This window comes from Vipera berus (genome assembly GCF_964194415.1).
Source record: "Vipera berus genome assembly, chromosome: 6".
Lineage (NCBI taxonomy): Eukaryota > Metazoa > Chordata > Lepidosauria > Squamata > Viperidae > Vipera > Vipera berus.
Genome location: NC_138208.1, coordinates 86,970,954 through 86,998,781, shown reverse-complemented (window position 1 = coordinate 86,998,781; position 27,828 = coordinate 86,970,954). Strand labels below are relative to the sequence as shown.

The 27,828-nt window shown below is 43.5% G+C and overlaps 1 protein-coding gene across 4 annotated transcripts in view; it reads left to right on the top strand.

Annotated features, from left to right (window-relative positions):
* The window catches only part of PFKFB3 (6-phosphofructo-2-kinase/fructose-2,6-biphosphatase 3), a 77,691-nt gene that overhangs the window by 29,179 nt on the left and 20,684 nt on the right, over nucleotides 1-27,828 (top strand). For 3 of the 4 annotated variants that reach the window (XM_081330785.1, XM_081330784.1, XM_081330787.1), the window contains exons 1-7: nucleotides 9,515-10,102; nucleotides 21,702-21,827; nucleotides 22,564-22,660; nucleotides 25,106-25,172; nucleotides 26,078-26,152; nucleotides 26,606-26,662; nucleotides 27,447-27,571. In XM_081330785.1, the coding sequence (XP_081186911.1) occupies nucleotides 10,024-10,102; nucleotides 21,702-21,827; nucleotides 22,564-22,660; nucleotides 25,106-25,172; nucleotides 26,078-26,152; nucleotides 26,606-26,662; nucleotides 27,447-27,571 (626 nt within the window). In that variant the 5' untranslated portion in view covers nucleotides 9,515-10,023. Of the gene's footprint in view, nucleotides 1-9,514; nucleotides 10,103-21,701; nucleotides 21,828-22,563; nucleotides 22,661-25,105; nucleotides 25,173-26,077; nucleotides 26,153-26,605; nucleotides 26,663-27,446; nucleotides 27,572-27,828 lie in introns of those variants that run through there. The other variant, XM_081330786.1, reaches the window with a different exon arrangement.

Sequence of the window (27,828 nt, the reverse complement as noted above, 5' to 3'; positions counted from 1 at the left end):
GAACGTGAGGAACGTGCCAGAGCCACAGGGGACAGCAGCTGATGGCTTATAGTTTACTATTCCTCTTGTGCTGGTGTCTTTCTTCCTTAAGGGCTTAATTGGTAGAGTATTTTCACCAAGCAAACAGCACTCACAGCCGGTAGTCCAACTGGACTAGAAGAAATGCTGCAGAAAGGAATTAAAAGGCCAAACACAGTGCTGGCCGCATTAACAGAGGGATAGAATCAAGATCAGGTGAAATGTTAGTACCACTTTACAAGGCCTTGGTGCGGCCACACTTGGAATACTTGCATCCAGTTTTTGGTCACCACGATGTAAAAAAGATGTTGAGACTCTGAAAAGAATGCAGAGAAGAGCAACAAAGATGATCGGGGACTGGAGGCTAAAACATACGAAGGAACAATTGCAGGAATGTCTAGTTTAATGAAGAAAAGGACTAGGGGTGACATGATAGCACTCTTCCAATATTTGAGAGGCTGCCACAGAAAAGAGGGAATCAAGCTATTCTCCAAAGCCCCTGAAGGTAGAAACGATGGATGGAAACTAATCAAAGAGAGAAACAACTTAGAAATGTCTTGATAGTTAGAACAATTTATCAGTGGAATGTCTTGCCTTCAGAAGTTGTGGGTGCTCCAACACTGGAGGTTTTTAAGAAGAGACTGGACAACCGTTTGTCTGAAATGGTATAGGGCAGGGGTGTCAAACTCAATTTCATTGAGGGCCGCATCAGCATTGCGGTTGCCCTCAGGGGGCCAGGTGGGTGTGGCCAGGGTGGGCGTGGCCTACTGGGTGGGCATGGCTAGAGTGCGTATGGCCTACTGGGTGGGCATGGCCAGCTCTACATCGTTCGCATCAAGGGTGCCTATGGGGGCCTGGGCAGGAGTGGGACAGATCTGAGGGTCTCTGGCAGAAGGAGGGTCTCTGGGCCAGGGCCAAGGCAGTGGGGGCCATTCCCTCACTGTTTCCAGGATGGCTTCGCGGGCCACATGAAACCACTTCGCGGGCCGGATCCGGCCCCCGGGCCTTGTGTTTGACATGTCTGGTATAGGGTTTCCTGCCTGAGCAGGGGGTTGGACTAGAAGACCTCCAGGGTCCCTTCCAACTCTGTTGTTCTGTATGTGGAAAAGGGCACAAGTCATACCCTGTTTTCAGCAGTACAGTATCATACTGACGTATTTGCTACACAGCATGTCGCAAGCCTAGGACTTTAGACTATCTGACATTTACAGCTGGATATTACTTTTCCTGATGAATTGATACGAGTCCTGTTGCTTTTTAAATGCTTTGTGCAGAGCCATCAACACATACTGTGTTTCCCCAAATAGGAAGCTGAGATTGGTTTCAGTTGCCAAGAAATTATTTTAGACCGCAGTCCGAGGAAGCTGTTGCAATCCTCCCATCAAGTCAATTGTGTAAGATGAAGTTGTGGCTGTAACACAGTGTTCTGGTGGTGGAAAACATGGTTAGCTTTCTGATCCTGGGCAAGCCCTCCTGTTCTTTGCAGCATCAGTGTCTGAAAGAATGGTGGGGATTGAAGATTTCCATCTGGGGTTCTACCTTTTTCCCCCCCTCAGAGACACCAATCATTGTTCTTTCCCAGAATGCTCTAGGGCAGGGGTAGGCAACCTTGGCTCTTTTATGACTGGTGGACTTACAACTCCCAGAATTCCTGAGCCAGCATGGGGGAACTATGGCCCCTTCATGACTCGTGGACTTCAACTCCCAGAATTCCTGAGCCAGCCATGCTGAGGGGAAAGGGAGAGGTTTCCAAGCTGAGCCATGCTGGCTCAGGAATCCTGGGAGCTGAAGTCCACGAGTCATAAAAGAGCCAAGGTTGCCTACCCCTGCTCTAGAGCAATAAAATAATGGAGGCATGAAGGGAGATTTTAAATTGGCTTATGGATTGATGGCCATACTTAGGATGGGAAAAAGACACAGGAAGTGAACCAAAGCATGTGAGAGTACTGGGCCCCACTAAGGTGCATGTCTTAGTAGCCGCCATGATTTCCTTCCTTCCTTCCTTCCTTCCTTCCTTCCTTCCTTCCTTCCTTCCTTCCTTCCTTCCTTCCTTCCTTCCTTCCTTCCTTCCTTCCATTTGTCTAAAACTGCATGGACAAATCTGTTCAGATTTTTGGAAGTGGTTTGCCACTTGCCTGCTTCCTAGGGCTAGAACCTAATGTGGGGCTAGAACTTACAGTCTCTTGGTAATTTATTTTTTTTATTATTATTATTATTATTATTATTATTATTATTATTATTATTATTATTATTATTATTATTATTATTATTATTATTATTTATTTATTTATTTATTTATTTATTTAATTATTTATTTAATTTTGACCCAATATCACCCAACTGGCTTTCCTGCCGATGCCTGGACTAGAACTCACCATCTCCTGGTGATTGGTCCCTTGTCAGCCAACTGGCTTGTTTGCCTAAGACAGGACCAGAATTCACCGTCTCCTGGTGATTAGCCCAAAGTCAGCCAGCCGATTTTCATGACTTAGGCAGGACTAGAACTCACTGTCTCCTGGTGATTGGCCCAAAGTCAGCCAGCCGATTTTCATGACTTAGGCAGGACTAGAACTCACCATCTCCTGGTGATTGGCCCAAAGTCAGCCAGCCGATTTTCATGACTTAGGCAGGACTAGAACTCACTGTTTCCTGGTGATTGGCCCAAAGTCAGCCAACCGACTTTCATTGCTTAGTCAGGACTAGAACTCACCATCTCCCAATTTCTCACCTGATGCCTTAATCGCTGCACTAAACTGGCTCTCGTATTTTGCAATTCCGGTGCAAAACATTACACTGGAAAACCACTAGCTATGCCAAGTGACTTGCATGCCTCCTGTCTGTCCCATCCTGTCTCAAGCGCCTCGCCCCCTCCCCCACGCTGAGCTCCAAAGCTCCCAAAATGGATCTTTTGAAGTGTCTTGAATTGCAAGGTGGACTTAACATCTCACGCATATGGAATTAGCTCCAGGCATTCCTTGTACAGTTACATGAACTCTGGGCGGTCTTAGGATCCCACCGGCCAGAGTGACATTACTTGGAAGTTCTTGAGAATTTCCCACCCTGCAATTTCTCTCCTCTAAAAGTTGCACCAAGTTTCCTGAAAGCCCTCGGGGGCTGCCATCAGCCGTGCTGATGGCTTTCCAAAAGCAGCTTGCATTTCAGTACCAAAAAAATATGTTTTTTTTTCCCCCACCTCCCTCTCGCCATGTGCATTTTTATTAAGGGTAACTTTCCAAACAAATTCCTTTGTTTTTAATCTGCACAGCCCTTTTCTTCTAGTTTCTTCGCAAAAGTCTCACTTTTGAAAGGAGAAAAATAAATAATCTTGTTTTCTCTCTTTCCCGTTTCTCGTGTTTGCTTTTTCAGACTTTTTTTTTTCTTCTTCCTGTCTTTGTGGGGAGTGACGAGTTTTGACTTCATAGAGCCAAAAATCCCTCAAATTTATGTTCCATCCAAAATAGTTTGTACTGAAGCCCTCTTTTCCTGAATTCAGTGTTCTTATTTCCTAGAAAATATTAATGTTGGGAGGGAGCTATTTCCAGGCTCACATGATGCTAAATTCCAGTTTGTTTACCTACAGCAGGGTCTTCAAACTTGGCCGCTTTAAGACTTGTGGACTTCAATTCCCAGAATTCCATGCTGGCTGAGGAATTCTGGGAGTTGAAGTCCACAAGTCTTAAAGCGGCCAAGTGTGAAGACCCCTGACCGACAGCTTGTTGAATAAGCTATTGTTTAGTCAGGTTTTCACAGCGTACCAGGCCCTAAGTTGGGCCTGCAAACTGCGATGGCCCGTTTGCCAAAATATCACGGGACAGTCCTCGACTTATGACCACGCTTGCTGCCCAAAATTTCCATTGCTAAGCAAGACAGTTGAATGAATTTTTTCCCATTTTACGACCGTTCTTGTCGTTAAGTGAATCACCTTGTTAAGTTAGTCACGTGATTGTAAAGTGAATATGGCTTCCTCAGGGACTTTGCTTGTCATGAAAGGGGATCACATGACCCCGGGACACGGCAACCGCCATAAATACATGTCAGTTTCCAAAGTCTGAATTTTAATCATGTGACCTCTGGGATGCTGAAACAATGCTAAGTGTGAAAAAGGTCATAAGTCAGCTTTTTCAGTGCTGTTGTAACTTCAAACGAATGCTTGTAAGTCGAGGACTATCTGTATAGCATCCTGTGTGAACCTGGCTATTCACGGCATAAAGTTAGATATTAGGTCCTAAAATGCCACTGTTTGTGCATTCCCTCTGTATGTGCCCTCTCCTACTTTTGTAAGTTTTAGTATGTTTCTCGTAATTTGTCTGTTTCAATGATAGTTACCTACTTTCCAAACAGACCTCTGTTTAAAGTTACAATGGCCAAAACCTCTTAAGGAGATATTTATGCAAGCGAGATTCGAACAGCTTGATACAATGATCAGATGTGGGAGATTCTGGAGCCAATTATGAGAAAGATTGCAGATATCTAATACTACACCTGTTAACAGCAGCAAGAATGGTATTTGCCCAACAATGGAAAAATGAAAACCTACCAACTGAAGAAGTATTAATTAAGAAAATTCTAGAGCATGCAGAAATGGATAGATTGACTTTAGAGATTAAAGGGAAAAAAGACTCCGTGTACTTTAGAACATGGGATAATTCCTATCAATGGCTATAAAAACGAGTCAGGGAGAAAGGAACGTGATATGTAATTTTGAATATATATTAGCAAGAAGAAGGCTATTGAGTGATTAACATATCTATGATAATTAACTATGTCTATTATTGTTAGTTAAATACATGTAGTCAGACACTATGCTGTTTGCTAAATATTGAAAATGTTATTTGGAAAAACCCCAACCCTAGCCCAAATCCCAACCCTAACCCCATCTCACCTTATCCCTAACCCTATAAAAACTAATAAAATCTAGATTAAAAAAAAGATATGGGAGATTCCACATATCTGCATTTCCCAAGCAGTAGAAGTAAAAAAACTTGGCTCACATACTATTTGATTGTTGTTTGTATAAGAGGGTGAGAGACAGGTATCTTGGTTCATACATTTTCCTTGTTCCCTTTTGGGAGTGGGGGGGCTCCGTGGCATCCGAAGCAGAACATCCAGATTCAGTCACAGCTTTGTTCCATACAGTATCAACCTTGTAAACTCTCAAGCTTTCTCCTTCCGTTATGTATTCAAGATGGACAGTGATTAATATTTATGTTACTTATTTTTTTTATTGAAAAGTTTTACAATACATTTTTTAACAAAGCAAAACCCCTCCCCACCCCCTCCCCTCTCCCCAACCCTCCCCAACACCTCCCTCCCTTCCCCCTCCCCCCTCCCCGACTTCCCAGAGCTCAATACAGGGTATAAAAATACAAGCAATCATAGGCTACCTTATGCAAACAACAATAAACTATTAAATCTATCGCACTTTAACTCTTATGAACTAACTACAAGCAATATAAATATCACATCAATACTTATTCAAATGCTAGGTGAAACTTTTTAGTCCCATATTTATTCTGGATATAATCAATCCATCTTCTCCACTCCACAATATATCTCTGTTGCGACTGGTCTTTCAAGTACGCTGAGATCGTTGTCATTTCCGCCAGGTTGGAAACTTTTAAAGTCCATTCTTCTATAGTCGGCAGTTCTTCCTTCTTCCAATATTGCCCTACTAAAAGTCTCGCTGCCGTAATTAAATTCAAGATCAACTTAGTGTCCACAACAGTAGTATCCGTAATAATGCCCAGTAAAAACAGTTGCGGACAAAACTTTATCCTTTTCTTAAATATCTTTTGCATATTCCACCAAATTTTAATCCAAAAAGCTTTAACCTTTTTACAGGTCCACCATACATGAAAGTACGTTGCATCTTCACCACCACACCTCCAACATTTGGGCTGGCAGTTCGGATACATACTTGCTAATTTTTTAGGATCTAAATGCCACCTATAAAACATTTTGTAAAAGTTCTCTCTTAAGTTTTGAGCTTGCGTAAATTTTACATTTCTCACCCAAATCTTTTCCCAGGTATCCATTGTAATGACTTCTTGAAAATTCTGAGCCCACTTTATCATACAGTCTTTAACAAGTTCTGTCTCTGAGTCAATTTCTATCAATGCAAGATATATCCTTTTAATATGTGCTTGACCTTGATCTCTAATTTGCTTTACCAGATTTTCATCAAATATTTATGTTACTTATATGTAAGGGTGTAGGTCTATACCTACGTTGTATATAGTATGTTTTAACTTTTAAATGTGTTTTATGTATATCGACACTTTGAGAGGAAGCAACTACATTTCATTTTTAACGTGTGCCATTGTGCCCACAGGGGAAAAAAATGACAATAAAGGGACGCGGTGGCTCAGTGGGTTAGGACACTGAGCCTGTCGATCGGAAGGTCGGCAGTTTGGCGGTTCAAATCCCGAGTGCCGCGTAACAGAGTGAGCGCCTGTTACTCGTCCCAGCTTCTGCCAACCTAGCAGTTCGAAAGCATGTCAAAACGCAAGTAGGAAAATAGGGACCACTCCAGTGGGAAGGTAACAGCGTTCCGTGCGCCTTTGGCGTCTAGTCATGCCGGCCACATGACCACGGAGACGTCCTCGGACAAGCGCTGGCTCTTCGGCTTTGAAACGGAGATGAGCACCGGCCTCTAGAGTTGGAAACGACTAGCACGCATGTGCGGGTGAACCTTTACCTTTACCTTAATCTAATCTAATATCTAAAAATTAAACAAATGACCTATTGGGAACCCCATATTAAAACAACATATCTTTGGAGCCAGAATCTGAAAACAACACTTAACCAAGGACAGTATTTGATTAAAATGGTTCAGATAAGACCGGTATATGTGTGATTGGGGTAGATGGCAAGGCTGATACTGAAATATAATTTTACCTTGTTTTATTTGTCTGCATCTTAAATTATTGTATTTTACTCCAATTTCATTTTAAATTGTTTTTATACGGTTTTATTAGCACGTTTGGAACTCTGTTATCTTTATATGGCCCATGGGCTAATCAATAAACTAAACTAACTGATAGTTACCACCTGAGCATAAAAGCCCCCTAAGTTATAATGCAGTTTATTGCATTTTTTTTTGGTATCCCTAAATGCAATCGGGATGTGCAGCATTAGCTAGGCACCAGCCCATCGACTGAAACACCTTGATCTGGACAGGTGTGAACAGTATTGGGAGAAATATTGATTTAGTGGCAGTATTTCTGTTTTGCAGCCGTTCAGATAATCATTGATTTACGATCGCAATTGCAGCCAGATTTTCCATTGCTAAGCAAGGCAGTTAGGTGAGACATGCTCAGTTTTACAACCTTTTTTGCCACAGTTGTTAACCAAATCGCTGCGGTTGTTAAGTGAAGCGTCAGGTCGCTTAGAGGAACCCACCTTTCCACCAGTGACTTTGCTTGTGGGAAGTTGAGTAGAGTCTTGCAAGTGATGATCAAGTGACCCCGGGAATCAGCAGTGGCCAAGTATCCAAATTAGGATCATGTACCCACGTGGTGGTCATAAGTGTGAGGACCGGTCATAAGTCCTTTTTCCATTGCTGTTGTAACTTCAATCAGTTGTTGAATGGATGGTTGTAAGCAGAGGGCTACTTTATCCTAGTAGTCAAATCCTTAGGAATGTTAGATGGAGATGAGGCAGGAGGTAAATGCAAAAGTATTTTGCTGAAGATCTGGAGAATTTTTTTTTTAAATTCCATTTATATCCCGCCCTTCTCCAAAGACTCAGGGCGACTTACAAGCTTAGCAGTAGCCTTCATTCTATGTATATGCCTGCTTATTAGGGTTTTCACACACACACCCCAAGCGGCATTATTACAAAGTCAGCTTAATTGCCCCCAACAATCTGGGTCCTCATTTTACCTACCTCGGAAGGATGGAAGTCTGAGTCAACCTTGAGCCTGGTGGGACTCGAACCTGCACTAATTGCAGGCAGCTGGTGTTACTTAAGGAGGCATCAGCCCACTGCTCCACCAAGGCTCTTGGCAAATCCAGAGGAGAGAAAAAGGGGGAAAAAAGCAACTTGGTCTAAGGCAGCTTTCTTGGGATCCCTACCAGCTGTGGGGTGCCAACCAGCAATGGGTTCGCTTTGAAATATGGGGGGAAAGGATCAAGAAGTGGGTGCTTAGGCTGGCCAGAAAGAGGCACGTAAATGGCATATGGAAAATGGAATAGAATAGAATAGAATAGAATAGAATAGAATAGCATAGCATAGCATAGCATAGCATAGCATAGCATAGAATAGAATAGAATAGAATAGAATAGAATAGAATAGAATAGAATAGAATAGAATAGAATAGAAAATATGGAGTGGAATGGAATGGAATAGAATAGAATAGAAAATATGGAGTGGAATAGAATAGAGTGGAGTGGAATGGAATGGAATGGAATGGAATGGAATAGAATAGAATAGAATAGAGGAAATAGGAAATAGGAAATAGAATAGAATAGAATAGAATAGAATAGAATAGAATAGAATAGAATAGAATAGAATAGAATAGAATAGAATAGAATAGAATATATGGAATGGAATGGAATGGAATGGAATGGAATGGAGTAGAATAGAATAGAATAGAATAGAATAGAATAGAATAGAATAGAATAGAATAGAATAGAATAGAATAGAATAGATGCAATGGAGAAGAATAGAATAGAATAGAATAGAATAGAATAGAATAGAATAGAATAGAATAGAATAGAATAGAATAGAATAGAATAGATGCAATGGAGAAGAATAGAATAGAATAGAATAGAATAGAATAGAATAGAATAGAATAGAATAGAATAGGATAGGATAGGATAGGATAGGATAGGATAGGATAGGATAGGATAGGATAGGATAGGATAGGATAGAATAGGATAACAGAACAGAATAGAACAACAGAGTTGGAAGGGACCTTGTAGGTCATCTAGTCCAACCCCCCCCCCTCCCGCCGCCGCCGCCTAAGCAGGAGACCTTACACCATTTCCGACAGATGAACGAATGAACCTTTATTGTCAAAAGTACAACCAGGCATGCATTGAGATTGGCAGCCCAGTCTCTTTCTGGAATACTTCCAGCGATGAAGCTCCCATGTCTTCTGAAGGCAATCTGTTCCACCGGTTGATTGATCTCTTGCCTTGAGCGGGGTGTGTGTGTGTGTGTGTGTGTGTGTGTGTGTGTGTGTGTGTGTGTGTGTGTGTGTGTGTGTGTGTGTGTGTGTGTGTGTGTGTGTGTGTGTGTGTGTGTGTGTGTGTGTGTGTGTGTGTGTCGGACTAGAAGACCTCTAAAGGCCTTTTCCAGCCCTACGCTTCTCTGTTGGTTCTTGCGCCCGCGGGCGCCACCTGGCTTCAGCCAGGCGCCGGGCGGGGGCAGCAGCGGGAAGCGAAAGAATTCCCGCCGGGGGCGTGGGGGGGGGGAAGCGGAGGGGGGGAGGGAAGAAAGAAGAGAGGCGGGGCGGGGCCATTCCCGTGACGTCACAGTGCCGGCCGGCTGATAGAAAAAGCTGCGCAGGGCGGCCGCGCTTCATTTCTCCAGCCACGCCGAGCCGGTTTAGGTCCGGCTTCCGAGCTTAGGCGATTAGCCGGCGCGCGCCCCTCGTTTCGGATCAGGCATTTCTCCAAGCCCAGCCCTTGCGGTCGAAGACGGGGGGGAGGAAACTTTCTTCGTCCGGGAAAGGGGAGTTTCGAGAACCTCGATTTTTTTTGGGGGGAGAGGGGGGCTGCACCCTCGGCCGGGCCCCCCCCCAGTCCCTCCGGCAGCCCCTAAATCATTGCAAAAGACAGCGATCCGCAAGGCGGAGAGTGGTGTGGGGGGTGGTTTTGCAGGGCAAAAAAGAAACCAAGCCAGCCCCCCCCCCCCCGACCGGCCGATTAAAAAAGGCAAGCCAGCCCTCGCCGCCGCCTCCTCCTCCTCCTCCTCCTTTTGTGTGCTCCCCGCCGACCCCCGCGTCCCGCATTTGCCAGGAAGGTGGAGTCGGAACCCGGCGACCCCTTGCTCGCCAAGATGCCCATGGAGCTGACGCAGAGCCGGATCCAGAAGATTTGGCTGCCGCCGGACAATCACCCCACGCTGCCGCGCCGATGTGAGTCCGGAGGGGGGGGGCTCGGGAGAAAAAGAGAGAGAAGGCTGGAGAATCCGGGCCGGATCGGGCCGCCGCGATGGGCGAAGAAGATGCTCGCCTTTGCAGCAAGCAAGGGGGGAGAAGTGTGTGTGTGTGTGTGTGTGTGTGTGTGTGTGTGTGAGAAACAACAACCACCCATGCCGTGGCGGGGTAGGGGGAGAGAGAGCCGCAGATGGCCGGGCATAAGCGCCGATGGATCCGCGGGGAAGGGGAAGCCCGCGCGTGGGAGGCGCGGGCCGGCGGGGATCCGAGCATCTCGGGGCGCGGCGGTGCCCAAACGCGGCGGACGGAGCGGCTTCGATGCCGTTGCAGCGTCTCCAGCGGCCGCTTCCTTAGCGAGCTGCTGCTGCTGCTGCAGCCCCGGACGCGTGCTTGGTTTTTGGTGTTTTTTTTCCCCCGGTTGCAGAGCTCCAACCGACGGATCTTTCTTGCTGGAGCCCGGGCGCTGCAGAGCTTGCAGCCGCCAGCCCGGGCGGATCCTGCTGGCGGAGGAGCGCGCACTCGCTCGCTCGCTCGCTCTCTCCATCCCGGCTGCGGAGCGCTGGGCGCGCGAATGGTTGGTGGTGGCGATGCCGGGCATGGCACGCAGCGCATGGCGGAGGGGCGGGTCGTTGCGAGCTGCACGCGCGGGTGGGGGGTGTGTGTGGGAGGCTTTGCAGGCGGGCTTCCCCAACCCGGGCTTCCCCAACCGGCGCCCTCCCCAGCCCTTCGCGCTGCAGCGCTCCTTCCTTAATAATAATATAATATAAAGTTGGAAGGGACCTTGGAGGTCATCTAGTCCAACCCCCTGCTCAGGCAGGAAACCCTATACCATTTCAGGCAAGTGGCTGTCCAGTCTCTTCTTAAAAACTTCCAGTGTTGGAGCATTCACCGCTTCTGGTGGCAGGATGTCCCACTGGTTAATTCTTCTGATTGTCAGGAAGTTTCTCCTTAGTTCTAGGTTGCTTCTCTCCTTGACTAGTTTCCATCCGTTGCTTCTTGTCCTGCCTTCAGGGGCTTTGGAGAATAGCTTGACTGCCTCTTCTTTGTGGTAGCCCCTGAGATATTGGAACACGGCTATCATGTCACCCCTCACCCTTAATCGAGTGGGATCTCCGTGCCGGGGGGGGGGGGAAGGGGTCGTCCCTTGCGCTCTCCCAGCTTGGTGGTCCTTTCCTGGCAGACGTTTCGTGAGCCAAGCAGGTGACACGGTCAGCGCGCTAGAAGGGGAGCGTGGTTTGAGGACGGGAGAAGGCGAAGGAGGAATGAAGGGGGGGGGGTGTGGAGAAGGAGAAGGGGTGTGTGTGTGTGTGTGTGTGTGTGTGTGTGTATGTGGGGGGGGGTTCTTGGTGATTTCCTCGCAGACGCTTTTGTTTTGCAACTAGGCTGGGTAACATCATCAGTGTGAGAAGGGAATAGGGTTTAAGGAAGAGAAAGGGAGGAGATACAGGAACATAGCCAGCCGTACCAACAGGCTGAAAAATAGCTTTTATCCATGGGCTGTTAGGCTTTTAAATGGGACATAATCTTATGCAGAAATTGACTTGGGAGGCCGGTGTGTGGTGTAGTTGGTTCACATGGTGTGGTGGGATGGAGGGTTTGTTGTCACTGTGTGTTGGGGGGAGAGAGCACGGGGGGGGGCTCAGCTAATCTCAATGTACACATGTTGTACTTTGACAATAAAGGTTTATTTATTTATTTATTTATTTATTTATTTATTTATTTGAAAGGGAGGGAGAAGGAGAAGTGTGGGATCCTTGGCGCTGGCTCAGCTGGGTGGTTTCCTTGCAGATGTTTCAGGAAGGACCCAACTAGGTAACGTGGTCAGTGCTAGGAAGGTTTAAGGAGTAAGGGGGAAGAGAAGGAGAAAAAGAAGAAAGAAGAAATGAAGAGGGAGAAGGAGGAAGGAAGAGAACAACTGTGGGGTCCTTGGTGCTCTCTGAGCTGGGTGGTTTTCATGACCCAACTAAGTAACATCACCAGTGCTAGAAGAGAAGAGGGTTTAAGGAAGAGAGGAGGAAGGGAGGAGAAGAAGAAGGAGGAAGAGAGGGAGGAGAAGAAGAACGGTGAGGTCCTTGGTGCTGTCTCAGCTGGGTGGTTTCCTTGCAAAAGTATCATAACTAGGTAACATCATCGCCGCTAGAGATGGGACTAGTTTGGGTATCGAAACGTCTGCGAGGAAACCACCAAGTTCGGAGAGTACCAAAGAAAGTGCTTATAGTCCCTGGACGTGGTTGTGGCGATCGCCCCTTTGGGTCACTGCTTTCAGACGGAGCAAACCACTTGCAGCTGTGGAGCACCCACTCCTCTCGGCTCCTCCTGTTCCGTCCGGTGGTTTCTTTCAGAGGGGGGGAAAAGCGCGCTCCTGTCTCCTGGGTGGTCCAAGTTTTGGGAAGATGCCCTGCAGCCTACAAAAGCTATATCCCCGGGCGAAGAGGGTGGGTTGCCTTGCCGTGGGGCCCCTCCCACTTTCTGCCCTCCCCCACTGGCTTGATTCTGAGCCTTTTAGTCCTTCGCTTGTGACCCCAACTGAGCTGCCAATTTTTGGCTGCTAAAGCGAGGCGGCACTCCAGTTTTCCCCGCTTGGATGACCTTTTGGCCATGGTCGTTACGCAAAACAGCACGGCGGTTAAGTGACTTGCTTTGTGATTTGGGGTGCCACACTTTTTCTGCCGTGTGGCCAGCCCCTGTGCCTTGATTGGCAGCCAGGAAGGTGAGCCAGGTGGAAGCTTGGCTGTCAGCCCATATGGCCCACCTATTTATTTTCTTGGACCCAGCTGTGAAAACTTCCTGGCAGGATTAGAAGATAACTCCCAGTGGATGCCAGATTAAAGGGCGTGGATTCTCGGCTGACATGGCTTAATTTATCCTACCTTTGCCCAGACTTTTATCTACAGGGAAGCTTTTTTCACTAATACAGGGCCAGGCAACCTTGGCTCTTTTACGACTCGTGGACTTCAACTCCCAGAATTCCTGAGATGATAGATAGATAGATAGATAGATAGATAGATAGATAGATAGATAGATATATTCGCCAAGCAGCTTTGAAGGACTGATTTTGTTTGCATACTTGTAGAAGAGAAACGGAGCCTTTCAATTTAAAAAAACAAAACATTAATAAACACTGTAGCATTCTCCAGGTAAGCATCATCTGAAATATTTGAACCTAAAGGCTTAGAATTTATGGTTGCTTTTGAGTGATAGGTGTTGGTTACAGTTACTGCGCATTCGTTTAGTGAGCACTCGAAGTTACAGCGGCACTGGGGAAAAAGGGACTTCTGACCGTGTTCCGCACTTACGACCATTGCAAAATCCCTCTGGCCACGAGATCAAAATTCAGACGCTTGGCAACTGACTCGTATTTATGACCGTTGCAGAGTCTTGAGGTCATGTGATCCTCTTTTGTGGCCTTCTGGCAAGCAATAAATCTCTGCATTTATAAGGTACAGAACATTTATTGTACAGATTTATATATATATATATATCTTGTACATGCCGAGCCTGTTCCAGCCAAAAGTTAGTTAATGACCGTAATAAAGACTGACTGAGCCATAAACAGTCTGGGTGAGGGAGGGAGGGAGGGAGGGAGAGAGAGAAAGATGCTGAAAGGTGACATCTCCCAGGTTAGAAGACTCAGCGGATCACCTTCCTGGCAAGGCTGCTATGAGGAGAAATGATGAAATTTTTACAGTATTTTGTATTCCAGAAAATTGCCGTATACGGTAGTTCTCAGCTTACAGCCAACATATTTCTATTGCAAGAAGACAGTTCTTGAGTTTTGCCCCATTTTACTCTCTGGCCGCAGTCGTTAAGTGAATCTCTGCAGTAATACGGTTGTAAAGTGAATCTGGCTTCCTCCTCTGCTTTGCTTCTCAGAAGGTCACAAAAGGGGATCACCCATGACCCCCTGGGACCCTGCAGCTGTCATAAATACACGCCAGTTGTCAAGCATCCAAATTTTATCACATGACCATGGAGATGTTGCCGTGGTCGTAAGCGTGGGAAATGGTCGTAAGTCACTTTTTTCCAGTGCTGTTGTGACTTTGAGCGGTCACTTAGCAAATGTAAGTCAAGGACTTAGTGTAATCTTATGCAGAAACAAGTATATTCTTGGATTCGATGTATGGATAGGTAGGTAGGTAGGTGATGGATTGATTGATAGATAGATATGAATGGATGGATAGATAGGGATAGGCAGGTGATGGATAGATAGATAGGGATAGATGATAGATAGATAGATAGATAGATAGATAGATAGATAGATAGATAGATAGGGATGGATGGATAGATAGATAGATAGAAAAGGATAGATAGGGATGGATGGATAGATAGGGATAGATGGATAGAAAGATGATGGATGGATAGGGATGGATACATACTGTAGATAAATAGAGAGTGATAGGTATATATATATATATTTATTATTAAATTTTTATACCGCCCTTCTCCCGAAGGACTCAGGGCGGTGTACAGGGCAATAAATATTAAAAACGAAGTACAAAAGTTAAAAAACAATTAAATATTATGCCCGATATAAACAGTAATTAAAAATCATGTTAAAACCCCAACCCTTAACCCATCAAACCAGGCCGGTTTATATATATATGTGTGTGTGTGTGTCTGTGTGTGTATACACACATACACCCACCCACCCACACACCCCTATACCCTTACATGTGAGTCATTAACTATGTAAGTACCTTTTTGGATGAACCACAAAGCTGTGTGAATGTGTATAGCTGCAAATTACTGCTGATGAAAAGCTGGGTTGCAACTGCAGTCCTCGAAAGCCACCTGTCAAATCAGGTCCTGTCAGATGACTCAGGACTGCAAAGTGAAGCCAAAGAGCTTCGGTGTGAAAGTCTTATTTGTCTCCAACAGAGCAGCCCAATATCGGCTCTCTCCAAACAATGGTGATCTTGTCTCCTGTTTGCACACAGTGGCTTGAGTCATCATAACCAGACGAAGTGGGTTGGATTGGCCCAAACCTGATGCCACCCCAGAATTTTTTTTGCCTAGTTTAATCTGGCCCTATTGTTGGGGGAAAAAACAAAAACAGGTTAGGGATGGATAACCGTGGAAAAAATATGTGTGTGGCCACTAAGACTTGACAGCAAGTGTAAATGTCCTTGGTGCTCTCTGAGCTTGGTTGTTTGCCTGCAGACATTTCATTACCAAACTAGGCAACATCATCAGTGATAGAAGGGAATAGGTTTCTGGAGTGAAGGAAGAGGAGGAGGAGGAGGACTGTAGGGGTCCTTGATGCTCTCTGAACTTGGTTGTTTTCTTTCAGATGTTTCATTACCAAACTGGGTAACATCATCCATGCGTCATCAGTCTAGAACTGTTTTTTTTTATTAAAGAGTTTTACAAAAACAAAATTTTACAATATATCCCCAAATCCCTCCCACCCCAAACCCACCCACTTCCCCCCCCCACTTCCCAGAGCTAAATACAGGATTATAGTTACAATAAACATATTCTAAATAAAAATTATGCATAATATACAATTAACCAAATTCATAATGTGCTTTAACTCCCCTTTGATATAACTACAAACAACGTGCCAATAACAATATCCCACTAAAATCTACTCATAAGCTAAATGGAACTTTTTGGTCCCATATTTGTTCTGGATATAATTTATCCATCTCCTCCAAACTGAAATATATCTTTCCTGTGAATGATCTTTCAAATAAGCAGAAATCTTAGACATTTCTGCAAGATTCGAAACTTTAAACACCCATTCTTCTATAGTGGGCAAACTATCCTTCTTCCAGTATTGTCCCACCAGTAACCGTGCTGCTGTTATCATGTTCAACATCAAGTTAGTTCTCAGTCTAGAACTGTTGATGTTACCTAGTTTGAGTAATGAAACCTGCAAGAAAACAAAGCACAAAGGACCCTACACTTCAACCCTGAGCTATAGATAAATTTTCTTCTATCAGTACACTTTCAACTTTTTTTTAAAAAAAAAAGAGCCAGGGATGAGATGCAAACATGCAACGGGCTCTAATACAAAAGCTGTCTTAATTGCATCTGGAGGATTTCCCTTTTGGTTTCCTGTCCTACTGTAACATATATATCTGGGCGGGAGGTACTTAACACTGTGTTAATCCTGTGTTATTTCTCAATTTCCTTCTCCTCTCAAGGGAGAGGCAGATGTCACCAGCAGTTGTGTCTTATCGTGGAAGGGCTCACAATTGTGGTTGGTGGCGGGGGGGGGGGGAAATCACTTGTTGGATTGATGCAAACCCCTTGATTGGTGGCAACTTCTGGGTAGATTTTGATTTAACTTTGGATAGCCTTAGATGAGGAAGGTTAAAACGCCTTTTCAAATCCTTCCTGGGCACCACCAGTCTCTTGAAAATATTTCTGCAGTGACTCTTGGGGAGGAAAATAATGGGTTGTAAATTCTCCTTTGTTCTCCTCCTCTGAATTATTTGTGAAAAGATGTGCTAAAAGAAACTTTTCCCCTGGGGAAATCCCTATGGACTTTTTTCTCCTTGGAAGAAATTTTGAGTTTCCGCAGCCTTTAGTCATTCATCAAAGACTTTAAAAGACAGATAAATTCCAGAAATCTGGGCCCATCTAGCTATAATGGGCTTCATCTATGGATTGCTAATTTGTAAATAATTGGTGCTACAGTTGTATTCATTAAGGAAACAATGGTTAGGGTTAGGGTTAGGTATGAAGCTCATTGTATCGGGAGCCCTGCTTTAGAAGTACCTGGGTTGATTTTATTGATCTTCAGTCTTTTACTTTACTGCAAAAAATCTCTTCTTTCCTCCTGACAAAGTACACCAAAATATCTTGTGGGATCTGTTTAATCCTCTTACTGTACTCCTCTCTAACATCTTCCTTTAAAAAAAAATTCTGCTTTTTGGTGAATACCGCATAATGTTTCATGCCTATTTTCTTCAGAGGCAATAGAATTAAGAGATTGCAGCTGGACATGCCAAGGAGCCTCATGCATTGTGTTGTGTCTTCTAAAGGGTGTGAATTCAATTCTCTTCCCTCAGTGGAAGTGTCAATCCTGGCTCATTGACAGGAGCGGCCAAATCATAGAATTGTGGAGTTGTGCAGAAGAACCAATGAAATCATCTTTTTGATAAGTCTAGCTTCCTCTTAAAATTCTCCAAAGTTGTTGCTTTTTTATTTTTATTTTAGAAAAAGGACTTGATGTCTTTTGTTTCATAGGCGATGGTCATTCTGATAAAATAAATGCATATTTGTCTGGTATTGGCTTAGTATGTTGTGTGAACACAGCCAGAGCCATGCCTTTGCAAAGCACTAGAGAACAACTGTGTTTATTTAAATCTCAGCCTAACATGGACTACTACTACTACTTCTCCTTCTCCTTCTCCTTCCTCCTTCCTCCTCATTTTGGGAAGCTAGTTTGTTTCTGCCCTTTGCATCTGCTCCTCTCTTACTCAGAGGAAGGTCCTATTAACTGTGTTTAGAATTGCCCTTTGAGATGAACTTTTTGATGAAAATTGCCTTCACTTACTCAGCTATTCTCTTTATAACTGGGCTTTGGGTGCAGAACAAAAAGAAAAAATCTGAGAACAGAAGGAAAGAGATGAAGATTACAGAGACTTTATTTTAAAAGAATGTGTTTCCTAACTAGGGTCTTCCATTAGATTAATAGGCAGTCAGAACCACCAGGAAAGATAGTTGTTTAAAAAAAAATCAGATCTCTTGTAGAAGTGCAACAATATTCTTTGTCTGAATGCAAAAACTACTTTTTCTCTGCAGGGTTTTGTTAATCTATATAGCCCCAGCTCCGGAGCCAATTCCATCAATATTTTTGCAAACGGGCTGTTTCAGACACTTATCTAGCCCTGCGGCTTAATCGCAAAGGAAATGCTTTCCTTTTGTGTTTAAAATCACCCTTTCAGGATTTTCCTTAGTGCTGCTTTGTGTATTTCAGTTCTCTGGGTTTGATTCTCCTGCACTGCTAGCCAACTACGCGAATTCTGCTCAGCTTTGTGGGGAACACACATCTCCTGTTTTAAATTTAAAAAAAAAGCTGCAAATAGCTGGCTTGGATGCAGGCTGAGCCTTGTGCATGCGTGCATTTGTGCATCTCTAATGCAAATAGCAGGGGGGGGGGAAATCCACACAATGGGGCGGTGTGTGGCTGGATGCCTTTGGAGTTGCAAGAGTGAGTGTATTTGTGAGTGTATTTGCACGCCACCTCCTAACACCCTGACTCCTCCTCCAGGGAAGAGGTGGGGACCAATTGCAAAGTGATGCTTCAGCTAGCACTCCTAAAGGGCGATCCATTCTTTTTCTGCCAGATGGCACGTCCACCACGTAAAACCTCTGGAGCTGCATTAGGGCTGGCTGAGGATAGAGTTAGGGAAACGTGGCAGCGTGATTCTTCGCACGAATTCTTACAAGCAGGTCTGGGCGAAGGCTTTTGCGCGAGTCCTAATGCATAGAGACAGCTCCCTACCTTTTTAAGTCTGAGTTGAGCCATTGCAATCTATCTATCTATCTATCTATCTATCTATCTATCTATCTATCTATCTATCTATCTATCTATCTATCTATGTGTATATGTATGTGTATATGTATGTGTATATGAATATATAGGAAGGCAAAATACATTTCACCTCTAGAAGTTCTTAAAAATGACATTTGATGCAAAGAGACCCCCCCCCCCGCTTTCTTTTGAAACGGATGGATTGGATTCTCTCCGATTTTTCTTCCCAGCCTTGTTATTAAGGGATTTCCTCCCAAATCAAGTTGCTTGCTTGCTTAGCCCAATTTGTAGAATAGCTCCATTTTTGGAAGGAACAAAATTCCAGACAGTTTTAAAAGCATACACATATTCAGGCTTTATTTATAATCCCGGTCAAATTTCCTGCCGGCTACAGCACAGGTTCCTTGCTAAATGGAAGTGAGCTGTGTTCTTCTTTTCTTGAGCTCTCCATGTGCGTATAACTTGTCTTGAAATTATTTAAAGTGCCAAGGAGAAAATCTTGATATAAATATCCACTCTTAGTTTATTCGCAGTTGTTTTGCCACTGATAATTCTTTCACTAATTCTCAGCGGTGTAGCCTTTGGTTACCATGTGGGGGGAAAAACAGGGTTCCTTTCCATGCATTTTTTATGTTCTTTATTATACTAATCAAACAATATTCATAGTGTTAATTCAAGAATAGTAGATCCCATTCCTAATCTTTTAGAGCTTTAGATGCAGCCATGTGAAGAATGCTCGTTCACATCGCTCTTTTTTTTACACTGTCTCTTCCCCGCCCTCCCTACAGGCCAGGTTTGTTAGGTCTGCAACAGAATTGACTACAAGCCATGAATCATGGTTTATAAAGAACATTGTGGCTTAGTGTGATGCATGGAAGCAGATTGTGCAGTCACACATGCCTTATGTAGTTCTTTTTTTTTAAAATCCCATTTATATCCCGCCCTTCTCCGAAAGGGCGGCTTACAATCTAAGCACAAATCAATGTGCTTAGCAATAGCCTTCATTCTATGTATATGCCTGCTTATTAGGGCTTTCGCCCCCCCCCGCCCCCCCCAAGCGGCATTGGTTCAGCTTTGCCATTGCCATGTCACTTGAGAGACAGGAGCCAAAATACCAGATTGTTTTAGAATTGATGGCTGGGCTGGAAACAAGCATTTGGATACAGTGGGAACTTAAACCACAAGCCCACATTTGATTGGAAGGCCGTTATGGGTTTAGCAAAGCCATTAATCTAGATTTATGAGACAGCAAGTATAGCCTTAACGTAGTCGAGGTAAGATTTAATTGCAAGTTGGTCTTTTTTCCTTAACCTAAAAGATTTTTTAAAATCTAGCTTTTCTAAAATATCAGTTTTTCAATCCAGTGGTGTAGATAATGATGGGGTGGGCCTTTAAATGCCATGTAGGTGTGTTGGGAGGTGCTTTAGAGATCCCAAGAATATTTTAAGACGGGGTCTTCAAACCTGGCCCTTTTATGACTTGTGGACTTCAACTCCCAGAATTCCTCAGCCACGTGTCTGGCTGAGGAATTCTGGGAGTTGAAGTCCACAAGTCATAAAAGGGCCAGGTTTGAAAACCCCTGTTTTAAGACAAGTCTCAGCCAGGGGTCTCCAAACTTGACAACTTTTAAGACTTGCGGACTTCAACTCCCAGAATTCCCTAGCCAGCTGTGGGAGTTGAACTCGACTCCCAGTTGAATTCTGGGAGTTGAAGTCCACAAGTCTTAAAGTTGCCAAGTTTGGAGACCCCCTGATTTAAGCCTCACTAATTGCTGGCATATTGCAACAGCCATCCTGGCTGAGCTAGATGGGAGTTGTAGTTGAAAGCGTCACGCCAGGAAAGATCATTTTTAGGACAAGAGAAAAACTTAACTTAGTGGAAAAGAATAGTAAGATACCCAGGCAGTTTTCATTTCTGATGTATATTTTACCACCCAAGTTGTTTGTGAGTGATGCGTTTCAAAGAGGTGAGCAAGGGATGTGGTTTGACCAACTCCCTTGCTCAAAGGAAGGCTTTATTTTGCATAAAAGCCTGATTTGACTAAGTGGAGCAAATTTGATTGGGAGAGAGGAGAAGGGTAAAATTGGGGGGTTCCTATGTTTTTGCGCAATTGAATGTAGGTCCTTAACTAATGGCACTCACCCACCATGTGCCTTTTTATTTATTAAATACGTTTGCCGTCCATCTTGCCAGAAGGCAACTCTTTTTCAACCTGATCTGTGTTATTTGTGATATTAGCCCCGTTCTGCAGATAAGGAAGACTGAGGCTGAGAAACGCTATGTTTATAGCCACTCACCAAGATCGTGGAAGAACTTGGATTTTTTTTTTAAAAAAATTTATTTTTAACATAGTTACCTTAACATTTGGTAAGCAGCGTGTTGTCTGGGTTTATATACTGCTCAAAAAAATAAAGGGAACACTTAAACAACACAATGTACTATATTTAATAGTAGGATGTCTTATTTTCTGTTCCCTTTATTTTTTGAGCAGTATATTTAAAAAACAATAACAATTAATTTCTCTAATTCTATAGTCCACATAATGGCTTTGCTTGATTTTCTCTTCTTCCAATAATCCCTTTTTTGCCAACCTTAAATTAATACAGTTCTTGTTATTTGAATAAATGACAATTAAATATAGACATTTTTCTCACGTTTCTGCAAATAATAACCACATCAGTATAAAGCTTGATCATCTTGATTGCCTCCTCATAGATCCTGTTTACGAAATTCTTATTTAAATTTGTTTTCCCTACAATATTCCAAACATTCTTACTGGCTAGGTTTTTCTCAGAATTCGTTACACTTAAGCATTTAAGTCTTTTTTTTTCCTCACACAAGGGAAGAAGAAATTGGATTTTTATCAGTAGCCTTTTCCATTTGCAAGTGAGCCTTTTTTTTTTAGCTTTTGACTAAACAACGTTCCTGGGTCGTCTCTCTCTCTGTTTTATTGTTGTTGCTACTTATGTATGTTTTGGTATGCCTGTATTGGAAATAAAAGTACAATATAAAAGCCATTTCGCCCTAAAATATTTTTTTAACTATTTTTTTCCTTTCTTTCTTTCTGTCTTCCTCCCTGGGTTTGTGAAGTATGTGGTCCACAACTCACCAATTCCCCCACGGTCATCGTGATGGTGGGTCTGCCAGCTCGCGGGAAAACCTACATTTCAAAAAAACTCACCCGCTACCTCAACTGGATTGGTGTGCCGACAAAAGGTGAGCTCTGAGGCGAATCAGTTTTCAACGGGTGTGAAATCAAAGCCTTAGGGAGGGTCAAGCTTGAGGCCTTCAACTTGATGGGTACCGGCAGTCCCCAACTTATGACCACTCTTGAGCCGTCGTTGCTAAGCGAGACAGTGGTTTAAGTGGGTTTGGTCCCATTTTGCCGTCTTTCTCGCCACAGATGTTAAGCAAGTCGTTGGGGTTATTCACTGACACGTTTGTAAAATGGATCTGGTTTCCCCCTTGACTTTGCTTGTTGGAAGGTCACAAATGAGAATCCCACGATCCCGGGGACACCACAACTGTCGTAAATATGGGTCAGGGGCCAAGCGTCTGAATTTTGGTCACACGACCGTGTGGGGATGCTGCAACGGTCGTAAGTGTGGAAAATGGTCATAAGTCACTTTTTCCAGTGCCGTTGTAACTTTGAACGGTCAGTAAATGAACTGTTATAAGTTGAGGACTACCTGTATGGAATTGGTGTGGCAACGGTATTGGAAGTTTGGGTGTTCTTCACGTGCAAGAGTGGATCCTGTGGCTGTATAAACCACAAACACAGCGTGGGCTGCGGCATCTAGCAGAGCTTGGCTGAACTTTGGAGGACCAAGCAGGAGATCAAGCTTGGAAGGGAGGGAAACCACTAGGAAATCTCAAGAGGGCACAAAAAGTTTTTTTTTGTAAAAAATGCATTGTACAGGAAGCTTCATTGACGTCTTCATCTTCTTTGCAGTGTTCAATGTTGGCGAGTATCGCCGTGAGGCTGTGAAACGTTACAGTTCTTATAACTTCTTCCGTCCCGACAATGAGGAGGCTATGAAAGTCCGCAAGTAAGCCTGATGGGTTTCCAAATTTCATTGAGTTGGCTTTCTTTTTCTTTCTTTCTTTCTTTCTTTCTTTCTTTCTTTCTTTCTTTCTTTCTTTCTTTCTTTCTTTCTTTCTTTCTTTCTTCTTTCTTTCTTTCTTTCTTTCTTTCTTTCTCTCTCTCTTTCTTTCTCTCTCTCTTCCTTTTTTTCTTTCTTTCCATCTTTCCCTTTCTTTCCCTGTCTTTCCCTCTTTTCCTTCTTCCTTCCTTCCATTTTTCTTTCTTTCCATCTTTCCCTCTTCCCTTTTTCCTCCCTTCTTTTCTCTTTCCCTCTCTTTCTTTCCCTTCTTCCTTCCTTCCTTCGTTTCTCCCTTTTTTCTTTCTTTTCATCTTTCCCTCTTTTTCTTCCTTCCTTCCTTCCTTCCTTCCTTCCTTCCCTCTTCCCCTTTCTTTCCCTCCCTTCTTTTCTTTCTTCTCCTCTCTTTCCCTCTCTTTGTCATAACTTTGAACGGACGCTAAGCGAGGACTACCTGTATCAAAGTAGTCCTTTTCCAGCAATGTGAATAGATTGTTACAGGAAAGTCTTTAACCTTCCCGCTTTCGGCACTTCAGAGACGCAGCCCTATTCTTCAATGTGTAAAGGGAGACATTGTCCTTTGTTGACCGTTCCAGCTGACTGTTTGAACAAGACACAATTGCCTCCTTCTGCTAAGGAGCTGGGGTGGCGTCCAAATGCCGGTTTTGTGGAATACAAGCCCACAACAGATTCCATTCACCCCGTGGCCGAAGGTCTTTGCCCTAGCTGGGGAAAGAGGAGCCAACTGCTTCGCAGGAGTCAGACACTCCGCAAGCAACCTCAGCTGCACGATAAAGGAATTTCATTGCTAGCAGACATTTCTAAAATCCAGACTGCAATTGCTTTGTGTGTGTGAGAGAGCTTCCACCTATGCGTCAGTTAAGGTGCTAGTCCTCAGGGTTATGGATGAAGCTACACAAACCTCCACAGCGGGTCCTCAACTTAAAAGAGTTCCTTTAGCGACCGCTCGAAGTTACAACAACCCTGAAAAAAAAGTGACTTATGACCAGTCGCAACGACCGTTGCAGCGTCTCTGTTCAAAATTCAGATGCTTGGCAACTGGCTCGCATTTATGACGGCTGCCGTGTCCCGGGGTCACGTGATCCCCTTTTGCGACCTTCTGATGAACAAAGTCAATGGGGAAGCCAGATTCACTTAACAACCGTGTTACTAAATTAACAACTGCAGTGACAGTCACTTAACAACTTAGCAACAGAAGTTTTCGGCTCAATTGTGGTTGTAAGTTAAGGATCCGCTTTATTTAAGCAGCAGTTCTAGAAAATACATGAATATGTGTGTCTATTGGAGATTCTCAGACATCCAGGTCAGGGTTGTCCCAAAGTTGCTTTTTCAAAAAGCAGCCGGATGCTTTGAAGCTTCCTGGATTAGAATAGAATAGAATTGGAATAGAAATAGAACAGAATAAGAAAATATAGAATAGAATGGAATGGAATGGAAGGAATAGAACAGAAAATAGAATAGAATAGAATAGAATAGAACAGAATAAGAAAATATAGAATTTTATTTTATTTTATTTTAAACCCATTTATATCCCACCCTTCTCTGAAGACTCAGGGCGGCTTACACTCTAAGCACAAATCAATGTACTTAGCAATAGAATAGAATGGAATGGAAGGAATAGAATAGAAAATAGAATAGAATAGAATAGAATAGAATAGAATAGAATAGAATAGAATAGAATAGAATAGAATGGAATTGAATTAAAATAACCAACTTGGAAGGGACCTTGTAGGTCATCTAGTCCAACCCTTCCCAAGCAGGGGTCTTCTTCAAGGAAAAACAAAGAAAGTTCAGTTGCCTTTTGAAAAAGCACCCTTGGGATATGTGAATACATCTAATTTTTACTCCCATGGTGGAGATTTTAAAATGTTACTATATTTTTGTCCTTCCTGGAGCTGGTTGCAGAGTATCTCATTTTTCTGCGCTAAGCACATTTCTGACCGAAAGGGATAACGTTTATCTTGAGGGGACCCGGTGAACGAGCAATATATCTTTGGCGAGGTGGGGTGGTCTGCATCCCAAATTACCTCATCAGATCTTACTTCAATTCTTATTTAAATTTATTTTCCCTCGCAACGTTCAAAAACATTCTTACTGGTTAACATTTTCCCAGAGTTATGATGAGGCAACCAAGATGACCAGACAGAAAAGAAGCAACGATACTGAGGGGATTATTATTGGTAGAAATTTTTACAAAATTACCTCAATCAGGGCTTACGCCTAGATGACAGGCCAAAAGAACTCAAGGACCTGGTCTCCATGCTGCTATCTTGCAAACCGGACAGCCTTACTGAAATAGCCCGAGGGTTGCTTTTAAACTGTTGTGTGATGATCCAAACAGGCCTTAATCGGCGTTTTGTGCTTTCCTTGCAGACAGTGTGCCTTAAGTGCCTTGAGAGATGTCAAACTCTACCTGTCTGACGAAGGTGGTCAGATTGCAGTAAGTGATGTTCCTGGAAGACCTCTTGTGAAGGTGTCCTTGTTTGAGACAGCCCAGCCTGGTCTGATTTCAATTGTTTTAACCAGTGCTTTTTTTGTAAAAGAAAAAGGTGCTGGAACTCACACATGTCATACAACCCACCTTGCCTACCCTACAAGGTTCCATCCAAAAAAGGTGCCGGAACTCCATTCTGAGCGTTCTATGAGAAAAAAAGCCCTGGTTTTAACGGAACTCCTCCAGACCTACCTAGTGGTTTTAAATTTGCAGGAATCCCTAGAGATCTCCGAGCCCACAGTAGCTTGAACCTTGTGATTCCAGTAAAGGGAAATATTTGTAACTCAGCACTGAAATGAGGGGTTCTCGGCGCTCTCTCCGAGCTTGGTTGTTTTCTTGCGGACGTTTCTTTACCATCCTAGGTAAACGTCATCAGTGCTCATGATGATGTTAGCTTGTTTGGATAATGAAAAGTCTGCTAGGAGACTAGCAAGTTCAGAGAGTGTCAATGATCCCTCAAATTTGGGATTCTTTGAATTTTCGCTGGTCTTGGTGGCCAAAAATATGTGGGATGGTAGTCTGGCTTTTTTTTTTTTTAAGAGGGGAGAAGGTAAACCTTGCACTGGGACCCTAAAGATGTATCCCAGGTTTTTCTTTTTTAAAAAAACAAACAAACCCCTAATTATTCATCCCATATCCGTGATGGAGGAATTGTTTTTAGTTATGGAAAGCGACTGCCAAGGGATTGGGCCCATCCTGTTGGACAGTTGTGGGTTGGTTCTGCTCCTCTTAATTTGAAGATGGTTGTGATCCTGGAAAAGTGGATCTCCTTTTGCTGAAAGCCAACCTACAAAAACAAGCCGTCTAACGTCTCTTTTTTATTATTATTATTATTTTTCTTCCCTCCCCAGGTTTTTGACGCCACCAACACAACTCGCGAGCGAAGATCCATGATCCTGCATTTTGCCAAAGAAAATGGATACAAAGTGAGTGACATTCTTGAACCACAAGGTGAAGGGATTTAAGACTTGGCCTACTGCTATTTGCACAGCTTCCCTCCTTCAGGACTCTTTTTAGAGCAGGGGGTCTTCAAACTTGGCCCTTTTATGACTTGTAGACTTCGACTCCCAGAAGAATTCTGGGAGTCGAAATCCATAAGTCATAAAAGGGCCAAGTAGGAAGACCCCGTTCTAGAGTCTCAACATCTTTTTTACGTCGTGGTGACCAAAAACTGGATGCAGTATTCCAAGTGTGGCCTTACCAAGGCATTGTAAAGTGGTATTAGTACTTCACGTGATCTCGACTCGATCCCTGTTAATGTGGCCTAGCACTGTGTTTCCTTTTTTTGGCAGCTGCAGCACACAGCTAGCTTCTATTTAAGTGATTGACCACTAGGACTCCTGAGATCCCTTAATTCTAATATCTTCTGCTTCCTTCAGGTGTTCTTCATTGAATCCGTCTGCAATGACCCCACTGTGGTTGCTAGCAACATCATGGTAAATATGAAGATGGTTTCCTATCTCTCAAGTCCTCTCTTCTCTTTCAGAAAATTCTTTTAAATATGGGCTGGAGAATTACAACTCCTGGGAAGGGGTCATAGTTGAGGGAGAGAACGTCCATCTTGTATGTTCTGAAAAGTCTCCATTCTCACCAACTACGCACGTAGTCCTAAACTTACTGCAGTTCATTTAGTAACGGCAGTGAAAAACAGTGACTTATGATCATTTTTTACATGACCGTCGACCGTCCCCGTGGTCACATGATCAAAATTGAGACTTTCGGCAACCGACTCATCTCTATGACGGTTACAGTGTCCCGGGATCACGTGATCCCCTTTTGCGACTTTCTGACAAACCGAGTCAATGGGGAAGCCAAGTTAACTTAACAGCCATGTGACCCACTTAACAGCTGAAGTGATTCACTTAAGAACTGGGTTAAGCAAGGTCGTAAAATGGGAGGAAACTCACTTAATTGTCTCGGTTAGCCACAGATATTTTGGGCTCAATTGTGCTCATAAGTTGAGGACTACCTGTAGGACTGAAGCCACAAGGCAGATTTTGAACACTGTGGACATTCTGTCAACAGCATTTGTCAACCTTGTCAACTCTTTAAGATGTGTGGACCAAGTCCCAGAATCTGGCTGGGGAATTCTGGGAGTTGAAGTCCACACATCTTAAGCGTTGCCAAGGTTGAGAAACACCGCTTGTTAACATTGCTAGAATAGGTTTGAGGATGGGCTTTTTATTATTATCTTTACCCTTCTAACATTTCCTACTTTAGGAAGTCAAGCTGTCCAGCCCAGATTATAAGGACTGCAACTCAACAGACGCCATGGAAGATTTCATGAAGAGAATCAGCTGCTATCAATCCAGTTACCAGCCTCTTGATCCAGATGGATACGACAGGTGAAAAAAAACACAACCCACTGAGATAACTACTCCTAGTTCAGCTGGGTCTAGATTTGCCTTCAGACAACTAAAACTAGCTGGACGCTAGCATGAATGTGTTCCTCACTGCAAGATGTGCGAGGAATGTAGAATAGAATAGAATAGAATAGAATAGAATAGAATAGAATAGAATAGAATAGAATAGAATAGAATAGAATAGAATAGAATAGAATAGAATAGAATAGAATAAGAAAATATGGAATGGAATAGAATAT